Raw genomic sequence first — 12,769 nt, 5'->3', positions numbered from 1 at the left:
GTTATTTCCAGTTTAAATTTCATTTGAGTAGTAATTATTATAACTAATTAAGGCAAAGTTTTTGTCACTAACTTAAATATAATAATTGAAAACTACTTTTAAAAGATTTATGTTCTTTCTAGGATAATGATTTCTCTTTTACTTAGAAATTCTGCAGGGCACCTGGGTGGCTCAGTTGGTTAAGTGTCTGCGTTTGGCTCAGGTCATGATCGCAGGGTCCTGGGATCGAGTCCTGCGGAGCCTGCTTCTCCCTCTACTAGCTGCTCCCCCTGCTTGTGCTCTCTTTCACTCTCTCTCTCTTAAATAAATAAAAATCTTTTAAAAAAATTTTTTTAAAAAGAAATTCTGGTTATGGTCTATTTCCTGTGACATATAATTCTGTATGAGGATAACTTACTCCTTTTTGGTTTAATACTTTGATACAATGTTCAGGGTTTGGCCACATAAATACGAAATCAAACAATTCAATTATATGCATGCCACTGAGCAGTTGCTGATTTGTATTTTTTAAGACACTTCACACTTTCAGTGACAGAAACAGATCCTTCGTGAAATTATCTAAGACAGCTGTTAGGTAGAGTAAATGGGTAGATAATTAATGTTTGGTTTGGTATGTTTTTAAGCCCTTGAAAGTTTTTGGTGATCTCTTACATACCTCCCTACAATCTAGCCCTACGTTTGGTGAGAATTACCCAACCTTCCTCCCTTAGTTCCTCCTAGCTAGGCCATGGAAATGGGACTTTCTAGTCTAGTCAGGTTAAGCACAGATAGGGTTTCTAGCCTTAGCAGCAGCAGGAAAAGACTGAAGTTTCAGGAAACCTGAGGAAGTAGTACCCTATATGAAGCAAAAATCATCCACATATTTCATGGTGTCAAAACTCATATAACAGGGGCACCTGGGTGGCTCAGTCATTAAGCACCTGTCTGCCTTTGGCTCAAGTCATGATCACAGGGTCCTGGGATCAAGCCCCACATCAGACTCCCTGCTCAGCACGAAGTCGGGTTCTCCCTCTCCCACTCCCTCTGCTTGTGTTCCCTCTCTAGCTGTCTCTCTCTGTCTCTAAATAAAATCTTTTAAAAAAAACAACTCATAAAACAAATGTATCTGCCTCTGATACAGCCCTTTAGTTCCTGTCCACTTGAACTCATTTCTCATCTTTGTGTAGTGCCTTAGGTACTAACCCTGAGAGACACCCTAATAGAGTCCGTGTCTGCCTCCTGCTGCAGGGAGAAGAGATTAATAGGAGAATCTCATTTGTTTCCTATGCTACTTTTGACTTCTTCCTCTTCCAGTCCTTTTGCAAAGTCTCTGTGCCAGTCCCTTCTCTCCTTCTACAACTTCTATAATAAACATTCATTTTACACACGCAAAAAAAATCTTACAATGGAAGCTTCAAAATGCTTTCCTCAGCGATAAAAGAGATACAGTCAGGGTGGTCAGTGTAATCTTAGGGTAGATACCAGCTGAGTGGGCAGTAGTGTAGATAATCTAAAAATCACACTTTTTTCTAATTACTGTGTTAGAAAAGTTCATCAGATTCAGACAAACACACTGGCATACTCAAATCCCAGCTGTACTTTTTCCTTTATGGTCACCTGATCGTAAACCAAAAAATGCCTCTGAAGAGATAACATATTAGGTTAAGGAAGCTGGAGTCTGATTCATTCTTAGTGAGCCAGTAGCCCGGTGGAGCAATGCTAATAATATGTCTATTAGGAAAAATGAATGTGTTTGGAGTAGCAATATCACCCATCACCATCAGGTCTGTAATTCAGTAGATAGGATTCTGTAATTCAGTAGATAGGATGTAAAGAGACAAAGGATCAAGGTGGCCAGGGAAAATAGAGGCAGAAATGGATAGGTTCTGGGCAAATGGTTTTAGGCTGTACAGCTTTGGCCCTTCTCTCCAAAGGCTGACTTTATCCATTACCCCTTTTAAAAACTATCTGCTCTCAGTGGCCAAAGAGATGACAGAATTTCCAGGTCTCATCTTCAGTAGGACTACAGTTAGCAAGGGCTTGTATCCTAAGAATATGCCTTCCCATTTCTGTAGTCTGTGTGGGCTAGAAAGTGAGGGTAGGCAGCTAGTTGTCCTGAGGAGGAGTCGATATTAAGATAGAACCGGCACCCTAACAAACTTCCTTCCTCCCACTTCTCTTCCTTTTTTCCTCTGTAGCCTCCTTCCAGTTTTTTCTCCCCCTTTCTCTTTCTTTCTTGCAAGAATCTTCTCTTTTAGTCCCTCAACTTTTCCTTTTCACTTGAGTTATTTTCTCTTTTGCTTTCCTGTTTTTCACATTTATTTTCCCCCCTTTTTCCTATAGACTCATCTGTCTTATTCTTTGTCCCTTTCTCCAATTCTGTAATTTTTTTCTCCCTCTTTACCACCTCTGGCCTGTTTCTTTTATTTCCTTTCTCTCTCTCCGTATTTTTCATTTCTTGCTTTCTCCTGCCCTTCAGTGTCATTATTGCAAACACATTGCTCAAAAGTACTGTCCTTCCGTCATTTTCTAATTTAACATTTCAGCCTCTTCCAGAATTAACACAAACAGTGGTTTTCCCCTGCTTCTCTCTATCTACCCTTACCTCTTCCTTCCCTGATTGCTGTTTGAAAGTTTAGTACCTTAAACTGTGTCAGATTAAAGCTTCTTTAGAAGCAGCCAGATAGCTGGAGATTAAAAACATATAAAGGATGAGTTGCAAGGTAATTAGTACATATATAAATAATACAGAGCAGAGTTAACTGTATATAAATATTTTGTAAACATGTTAAACCATTCTTTGCTTCATCTCTTAGGTTGGTGGAACAAGAATGCCTACACGCAGCCGCAGGAATCCAGTTTCCATGGAAACCAAAAGTCTGCCTATTCAGCAAGTTGAAAATGAAGGAGAAGCTCCAAATAAAAGAAAAATAACTTAAGGACTCTACCATGGAAAATGAAGAAAAACTAGTTGTAACAATGTTCAAATTAGAAAAGTTTGAGGGGAAATATGCCTAGATCAGTGGACAAGATGAACATTTTTATTTTAGTGTCTTTGAGAGTTCTTAGAGTGCCTTGAAAAAATATATTGGCCACGTGAAGGAATGTTTCAGCTAAAATGGAATGTTATACTTTTAATGGTTGATGTTTGAGGAGAATCTGGATATGTTTTAACATTATCATGGCAGGGAAACAGAGAAGAGAAATATTTTTATAGTAGACCTTTTCCAAAAACTGTAAATAGGAAAATAATTTGCTTTTTTCAAGAGCAATATGTATCATTGCGTGTTATGTTAATAATTTGAACTATATCACCAGTCTGTTGAGATTGGCTCAAAAAAGTTGAATCTTGCCACTGTCAGGGTTAATTTAGAGCCAATGTAAACTTTGCTTCTGACCCATTGTGACAGTTTTTATATACTATTTTAAAATGATTGTTGCAAGTTAATAAAGTTATCTTTAAAAACTTAATGAAATTCCATTGCAAAAGCCAAAAATTAAGATTAAAAATAAAAAATACATGCTTCTGAAAAGTTACCAGTTAACAGTTCCTTGTTGGTCAACCATCAGTTTGTTTTTAAAAAAACAAACCTTCTGTGGTGTTATAGGTTTGGGGATAGATCCCCTAGCTCTTGGCACAAATTTCAACTGAGTGTTGAAATATGCTACTCATAGCAGAGATGAGAGTGTTTTCCAGAAAAATCTCATTATTTCAACTGAAAAGGTTAATGTGTAATAAAACATAAATTATTTTTTCTCATCTATACTGATTAAATTTCCGAGGACCACATAGATCAATTTGGAAAAATTATCACCTGATGTTGCTGTAGCCAATTTGGACTTAAGAAGAAATGGACTTATTTAATTTGTGTCTCTTCGTCCTTTAATGTGGGTTAAAAGTTTCAGAAATATGTGCATCATTTGTAAAATATAAATTTTGTTATCCAAAATAGTAACTTCTTTGTTTTTGGAATTTTTTTTTTTTAAGATTTTATTTATTTATTTGACAGAGAACACAAGTAGGCAGAGCAGCAGGCAGAGGGAGAGGGAGAAGCAGGCTCCCCAGTGAGCAGAGAGCCCGATGTGGGATACAATCCCAGGACCCTGGGATCATGACCTGAGCTGAAGGCAGCCGCTTAAATGACTGAGCCATCTAAGCACCCCATGTTTTTGGAATTTTTTAATGTGTTTTATATTAATATAAGAAACTAATCCAAGAAATCTTCTCAACTATTACCACTAACAGTTGAATATTTTTATCTTCAACTACCAAGTTTTGTTTTTAATTATTTTAGTCCATTATAAAATATTTTTAAATTAATTAATAATTATTAAAACTATTTTATATATTTTAATATATTATTTCTTCCTCATGCCAGTCCTCTTTTAAACATTGAACTTTTTTTTTAATGGACATGATTTTTTTTTTTTAACTTTGTCCCATATTCCCATATCCCAGAAATATTTTAGTTGTGAATCATTTGGCAGTGAACCAAGGGAGAGGCAGGGTTTCCTTTGGAATTTGCTCTTTTAAAAAAGCTAGACAGTGATTTCTTCAGACTTCTGAATCCCAGAAAGACTTGGCTTTTGATTTTTTAATACTACTTTTTATTTAGTAAAATGTATAGTGTTGCAAGTAATTATTTTGAAATTATCTTAGCCATACATCTCAGTAACCCTGATTATATATATATAAATCTAGTCTTAGTATTTTACTTGTGCTTAATCAGACCTCTTTTATAAGATGTATTTGATCATGTATGTGTTTTTTTTCCTTGATTTTTAGTACAAGCATACCTCATTTTACTGCACTTTACTTTGTTGTACTTTGCAGATACTACATTTTTTACAAATTGAAGGTTTGTGACAACCCTGTGTTAAGCAGAGTCAATGTTGGCAAGGATGTGATGAACCTGGTCCACTTATACCTATGGTGAAGTTATAATTTATACATACCTCTTAGAAAACATTTAGTTCAATAAATGTTTGCATTTGTTTGACGTACATCCTAAAGAAGGTCCCCATTTTACTCTCATAATCTTTTTTAACATATCACAGTATTTGCTTATTTGACTTACTGCCTTTCTTCTTGACTATATTATAAACTATGCAAAGGCAGGAACATAATTGTTTTGTTCACAGTTATGTAACAAACACCTAACCTGGTTTACTATCTTATAGTTGCATAGTAAATTTAAGTTAGATGAATAAATGAATGTCTAGATATCAAGGATAGATTTTATTTTTTCCAGGAGCTCACATTCTAATGGAGGAGAGAATACTGATCGATGGGTAAGTGCTCTGATAAAGTAATATAAGAAAGCCATATAACCTGAACCTGATAATTAAGGAGAGTTGAGATGAAGCATGAGGGGAGTCTTTTTAAAGTGTGTAAGAGTTCTAAGGAAAGAATGAAAGATCTATATGGAAAGAAAGAAGCATATGCAAAATTGAAGATGGAGACATTGTAGGCTCTGACTTGGATTTGAGAGAAAACGCTCTAGGACAGGGGCAGATATGCCATGCTATGACATTTGAATGTTTTCCTGTGCAATGTGGGAAGAAGTAGTGAATTTAAATTTAAAAAAATAAATAACACAATCGGGCTTTTGAAGAAGTTCTTGTTAGCATTAATCTAGAGAATGAAATAGAACTCAGAAAGACTGTAGGGAAGGAGAAAAGTTGGAAAGCTGTGTTATAATAATTGAAAAGTAAAGGCCTGGAATTAAAGCAATAAGAGGGATGGGCTCAAGTATCAGGAGAAAAAAATGGTGACTTAGTGAAATGGTTGGTAGGAAGTGTTAAATAAGGCTTCCAGAGAAATCCCAATTCTTCATTTCAGATACTGGGTAAATAGTGGTGTTACTCATTGAGAAAGTAGGAGGATGAGTATGGGTAGGGTGGAAAGGGTTAAGTGAAAGTGTTCATTTCCTAGGTGGCTGGAAGGCCCAGTTGTTAAGGGTCTGCCTCTGGCTCAGGTCACAATCCAAGGATCCTGGTATCTAGCCCTGCATCAGGCTCCTGGCTCAGCAGGGAGTCTGCTTCACCTTCTTCCTTTGCCCTTACCCCACCTCTGTCTTGTTCTCTCTCTTAAATAAGTAAAATCTTTTAAAAATAAAAAAATAAAAAATTTTCATTTCCTTTCACCATATTTGTTCCTTAGATTCTAGGTTTGGATGCAATATTAGTTATATATTGCTGTATAATAAATTACTCCCAAATTTAGTTAAAAAAACAAACATACATTATCTGAGAGTTTCTCTAGGTCAGAAGATGCAGCTTAGCTGGGATTCTGGTTCAGGGTCTTTCACAAAGTTACAGTCAACCTGTTGTCTGGGGCTGCATTCATCTCAAGGTTTAACCTGCTGGAGCAAATACTTTCTAAAGGGTGGAGCAATTCTTTCACTGATTGTTGGCTGGAAGACTTATCCTCGCTGCATGTACTTCTTCATGAGTCTGCTTGAGCATCCTCAAGACATGGCAGCTGGCTTATCCCAAAGTGAGCTATTGAAGAGGAAGAACCAGAGAAAACCACAATGTCTTTTTGTCTTGAAGGTCAAATACTGTCCCTTCTGCTGTATTTTCCTCATTAAATATGTTAGTAAGTGCACACCCGAGCCCCACCTCTTGAAAGGAGGAATAAAGAAAGAATTTGTGAACATTTTTTAACTACCACAAATGCCATGAACATTTTAAGGATATAGAAGAAGAATTAGGTTTAGGGTAGAAAAGAAAGGACACTGTTTAATGTCTTATTACCAATATGCTGAATCTAGAGGTGGTTGATAATTTGAGTTTTGAACTCAGAAGCCTGATTTCAGCACTACAGATTTGGGAATTGTTGGTATGTCTGTGGTAATTGAGAGAAATGGAAAGGGTAACATAGCAGAAATTAGTAGAATGAGAGAAGGATCATGAATGGAACCCCAGAGAAAATCATATGACTTCACTCAAAGAAGTTTCATGTAAGTGGCCAGTATGGAAGTCATGTTTATAAACATTAAGGAATGAGTAGAAGATGAGGTGGAAACAATGACATTTTTCATTGCTAATTGATCAACAAAACTTGGAAATAGTTTCACTATTTAGATCTTCTTTTGCAACTGCAAAGGAAGTTAACCCGTTCCTTTCCATTTCTACTTGGGTTCTAGTTTTGGACACTATAAACATTTTTGATATATTACAAGGAAGCATGGATTTAGGGTAGAGTGGGGAGAAAACACTTTAATGTTTTATTATGAGCATACTAAATCTGGAGTTTCTGACTGATACACATATTAAGATGTTTGTTATGTGTTAAAAGTATGCGGTACCTTTTAATCAAACTAAGAGTATTTGATATCAAGATTTATTAAGTTTCTCATTGAGATGTAGGAATAAAGATGTATTTCATTGATCCTTCCACTCTTGCCATGTTCCCTTTGGGTAATGTCTAGACTTACCAAGGTATGTAGGGGCAGACAAAAAAAGCATCTATCTGGGAATTGAATCTGATCTTCCAGGTTAATCTTACTGAAGGAGTTGAGGCCCAGCTGTCTATTTCTAGGATGGGACTTTGAGATTGCCTCCTCAAAAAGAAAGATTCAAACAGCACAGGCGTAATGTACTATTGCCTTGGCATAAATGTTTTCTTTCAATATATGAACTGCTGGAAAGTGATCAAGCGAGGAGCTACAAAAGGATTGTGTTTTATTGCTAAACATGCATGGTATATTCTTGATAATTCTCCAAGGAATGGGAGGAAAAGCCATAGAATGAATTAATTGCGGTTTTGAAAGTGAAGAAACCTAAAGAGGCTGTGAATAGTGGGTTGAATTCCTCCTTCCCTTTTCTTGAGAATATGCATTTCTTGGAGGGGAAAAGGAGGAAATTTTTTCTATACTCCCTATCCTAGGTTTGGCTTGCTCAAAAATGTACAGCACCGGAGGGTAAGTGCATATTAATCTTAAGAGTCGCAGTGCAGCAAGGCAATGCCACGCTGATTCCCTGGGTTTCACCTCTCTTCCAAGCACTGCATTAATGCAACATCCACTCCAGACAGGTTTTACCAACACAGAGATTAGCCATTCTAGACCCTACCTGCATGGTTTTGCTCATAAAGCTACATCTTGGATTATTATTATTATTAATGCTATATCTTGGATTATTATTACTATTATTATATGCTTGAATTTATTATCACCTGTAGAAGTTTCTAGTGATTAGTATGAAAATCAGATTTATAAACAGGACTAAGGAGAAGGAGAGGTGGAAACAATGGAAATCTTCATTGCCACTTGATCTGCAAAACTTGGAAATGAATTGATAATGCTTTTTTGAGCATGTCTGGGTATAGTACATTATGCCAGTTTCTTGGGATGTAAAAATAAATAAGATTGTTTTCTGTCTTAAGGGTATTCTCTAATCTAGTTGGAGAGATGGATATGTGCAATTAGCCGTAATACAGAGCAGAGTTTAAGTGGCACAGTAGTGCACAGGAATAAGAAAAGGGGGTGCGTGGAAATAAGAGAAACTCATGGTAAAAGTGACCTTTAAGCTTGTTCTGAAAGACAAGTAAAATATTAATAGGGACAATAAGCAGGAGGAACATTACAGCATGAGGGAAAATCCTGTGAAAAGTGCTGATTTTCAAAAAGAGCAAATATGCTCTTATAACAAGCATGGGGATAAAAGAAGATAAATGGGTGATGAAGAGATAAGTTAGAGCTTGATAGTGGAAGGTATTGATGATTATTCCCAAATAGTTTGATTTGATTCTAAAAGCAGTAAGGAGACATTGAAGGCTTTTCAAGCAAAATGACATCAATTTTAGGAAACTTATAAAGAATTATTTAGAGAGAAGAAAGACATGGCAAGGAGGTGATAACTCTACAAATAGAAAGTGGATAGAAAAGGTGTAGATTGGAATACTATTTAGTTAGCAGCTATGAGATTTGATCTTATCTCCCAATGAATGTTTGCCTCATGTAACAGAGTTGCAGGTAGGTTATAGACACCAGGTGTTGAGAATACAAAGAAGAACTAAAGCTCATGGGACATGACGTAGCTTGTGTGTGTGGAATTATGAAGTAGAGGTTTCAGAGACAACTGAAATTTTTAGCCTGAGTGCTGCCACTGACTTAAATGAAAATATTAGAAGAAGAATATAGATGGCCTAAAAAGACTACTCCTTGTGTTCAACCAAATGTCAGCAGTTACAGTTAAGATGATAATGTCCTATGGAATCTGTACACTGAAAATGTGGGTCTATAATTTAGAGGAGAGAAATAGGAAGGCTGGGCCCCACCTTTGGGTTGATAAACCAGAATATTGGGCCAGGCATGTCTGGGACCACACTGGCCTTTTCTTTCCTCTACTTCCTCTGTACTGGGGCCAGTGGACAGGGAGTTTGGTTACATACCAGATTAACTGAGCAAATACACTGAGAATAATGGGAAAGAGGAAGGCAAGAATAAACCCCATGGTATTAGATTGAAATTAGAAGTATCAGAGTGAATTTGTTATACTTAACATATATGGAGAGAGGTGGAGAAACATATAGAGCTGTGTGTATGTGTACATGTGTATACGTATTTCCCAGTTCTGCCTCTAGAGCATAGAAGCAGTAACCCTCACATAGCAATGCACAAACCTAGCACCCAGGTTTCTAAATTGGTTTCTTGGTTTCCAAATTCCATTCTTCACTAAAAGAAATTAGTGTTCCTTGGATATATTATCTCGAGACTGGGGCAAGGAAAATATAAGATGAACCTGGAACATTGTCTTACACCAAAAAGTAAGAAAGTGCTCAAAGAGTGATGGATGCATGTTAAAAGAACATAAAGACTAGCTTAAGAGTGATGGATGCATGTTAAAAGAACATAAAGACTAGCTTAAAAGAGTTCTTGGGTCTGGGAGAATTGAGCATGAAAGAGTGAAAGTAACATTATAATGCTTTAAGTAAAATAGTAATCTACAAGCTCATGCTGGCATAAATGAATAAATGAGGAAGATGGAAATATTTTGTTCTACAGTAGATTGTCAACCAATAAATCCAGAAGGAATGATGGAATTCGAAAAATCAACTTGCAGTCATTATAGAGAGAATTACTTAGCTGAGAATCCTCAAAGGATGCTAAATATGGTAGGTGAAAATTTGATGGCAAATAGGAATATTCACATAGCCTTTTTTTTTTTTTTAAGATTTTAATTATTTGAGAGAGAGCACAAGCAGGGGTGAGGGGTAGAGGGAGAAGATTCCCCACTGAGCAGGGAGCCTGGTAAAGGACTCCATCCCAGGGTCGTGGCATCATGACCTGAGCTAAAGGCAGACGCTTAATTGACTCAGCCACCCAGGCACTCTGTAATATTCACATAGTCTTATTAAAGAATCTCCCTAGGAGATAGTTATTAGGTATAATATACTTGTTTGTTTACTTAATCCAGAAGAAATCTGGCAGAAACTATCTTAACTAAATGATTAAAACTAGTATCACCAGTAATAAGACAAATGAACAATGTGTGTTTCCTTCAGTGCACCAAGAAAAGCACATTACTTAGGTGGTATATTACTGTCTGACTCACCCATTGTTACTCTATTTCAGAACAACAAAGGATGTACAAATTCAGATTAAACAATCTGAAAGATACCATATTTCAAAACCTCTTGAAAACATTCTACATGGCAGCCAAAACTTGTCTGGACAAACCTGTTACTCTCTTTCTGGTATGGCCCAAAAAAAAAAAAAAAAAAGCCTTTTCTTTCAAACAACTTTTGAGGTCTCATCATCTACAGGTTACAGGTAATGTTCTCCAATGCCAAGTAAACGTAAGTCATCCAGTTTTTCAAGTTGGTCTTTCAACTACTGCCCAACTTAGGCTCTGGAAATAAACTGTAGGGGTTTTTGGTTTAACCTGTTAGATAGACTCCAAATAAGTAAAGAGGATGTTGCATCCAGAGACAGTCTTACTGACTGCATTTTTCTCCATGAGATATTTAAATTTGCTCCTGAAGTTTTCAACCCAAAGTGAGAAATGAGTCCAGGATAAATGATCAAGTGATTGCAGTCTGTTTAGAGTTAACATTTCTAGACAACTAAGACATAGAATGTGTTTTATATTTAACTATTTAGTCATGGGTCCTATCAATATGCAAACAGCAGTTTTACTAATGTGAAAAAGAAATAATGGAATACAATTTACAAGTATAATGTCTGCCCTCTGTCTCATGAAAAGTGATGCAGATTATAGTTTCCCAAGTCCCACAACGGGCAGCTGGAAGTGGTCTCTGTCCAATTACAAAATGCAATCTTGTAGAATTGCAAAATGAGTTCTTCTGAGTTCAGGAGGAGAGTGAGGGAGACTGAAATCACAGTGTGCAAGGCTTGAATGTTTCTGTACATGTGTGCATGTTGGGAGGCTGATAAAGTGGTGGGTCAGTCCCTAATTCAGTTTGGCTTTTTTTTAATGCTACACTCTAGTGCCTGAAAACTTTTACTCTTAAGGAGAAAGGACTGTGTAACTTACTAAGTGCCTAAGGCCAAAATGTCATTTTGCATATAAGGGAGAGCTGAGTTAGCTGTCAGCCAAGTCTTCTGTCTCCCATGAGCCTGTGCTAGAGTTAATTCACATCCAGCAGTTGGGGAAGTCTTTAGAATGTTAAGACTGTCTGCTATAACTTGGAGAGAATTATGAGAGGTTGAGTCTCAGAAGTAGGCAGCCCAGATTTGGAGTTTAATGGAAGAGGCATGCGGTTGGGTAGAGGGTGGGAAGTGGGGAGTATGGAGTCTCAACTCCTTCATTTGCTAAGACCATATCTCTCCCTTCTTTGCTCTTTGGTCTTTTCATCTGTAAAATGCAGATACGTATACCTTGCTAGCATACTCTATAGGCTCTATTGACTTTCCAGTAAATAATGGATATAAAAGTTCTTTTTAAACGGCAAGTCCTTGGGGGCACCTGGGTGGCCCAGTGGGTTGGGCCTTTGCTTTTGGCTCAAGTCGTGATCTTGGGGTCCTGGGATCGAGCACCACCTCAGGCTCTCTGCTCAGCAGGGAGCCTGCTTCCCCCTTTCTCTCTCTGCCTGCATGTGAGCTCTGTCTGTCAAATAAATAAACCAAATAAAGAAATAAATAAATAAACTGCGAGTCCTTGTGTAAATGTGAGGTATTTTCAGATCAAATCAACGAGTAATGTCATCTGAGCTAAAACTTGAAAGGAGTTTGCCAGATTGGAAGGGAAATTACAAGCTCAGGGACAAAACATAGTCAATGTTCAGAGGTGCAAACATGCATAGCATGTTGGAAGGGCAGATCATCGGTGCAGCTAAGACATAACCAGTGTGCCTCTGGGCACAGTGCTGGGGAGAACTTGTCACTAAAAAGCTGTGATTGACTTAGAGACTGTGGCGTTGTCTTGAGGTGGGGAGTGAGGAGAAGCTTGTTGATGGGGGGTAATAATAAGAGATGGACAACATGGTTAAACTAACATAATGGAAACCATGGCAATGTAAAATATGTAGGCTGAATTGGGGGGCAGAATGGAAACTAGGAAAGTCTGAAAGCAGGGAGATCAGGTTAGTCTATTTTTCAATCTAAACCAAAGCTTCTAGTGATCCATCTTACTTGGCCATCCGTCACTTCTGTTCTTCAGTACCAAATAATGCCTGCCACATATGTGAGAATGTGGTCAAGCCTGTGAGATAGAAGGTGCCCATTGTTAATCTTCTAGAGTTGGACAAGTCAGAAATGGAATGATAAATACTGCAGACCCTCATGCAAGCTGGGTCAAGTGCCTTTCCTCCCTCCATAGC

At 37.3% G+C, this 12,769-nt stretch overlaps 1 protein-coding gene across 4 annotated transcripts in view; it reads left to right on the top strand.

The window, feature by feature from the left end:
- The window catches only part of ICE2 (interactor of little elongation complex ELL subunit 2), a 63,759-nt gene extending 59,813 nt beyond the window's left edge, over positions 1-3,946 (top strand). For all 4 annotated transcript variants that reach the window (XM_032342731.1, XM_032342732.1, XM_032342733.1 and 1 more), the window contains one exon: positions 2,796-3,946. In XM_032342731.1, coding sequence (XP_032198622.1) covers positions 2,796-2,918 — 123 coding nt within the window. In that variant the 3' untranslated portion in view covers positions 2,919-3,946. The remainder of the gene's footprint in view (positions 1-2,795) is intronic.
- The last annotated feature ends 8,823 nt before the right edge of the window (positions 3,947-12,769 follow it).

Source organism: Mustela erminea, chromosome 5, assembly GCF_009829155.1.
Source record: "Mustela erminea isolate mMusErm1 chromosome 5, mMusErm1.Pri, whole genome shotgun sequence".
NCBI lineage: Eukaryota > Metazoa > Chordata > Mammalia > Carnivora > Mustelidae > Mustela > Mustela erminea.
Note: the sequence above shows the minus strand (reverse complement) of the source record. Positions and strands in the feature narration are given on the sequence as shown.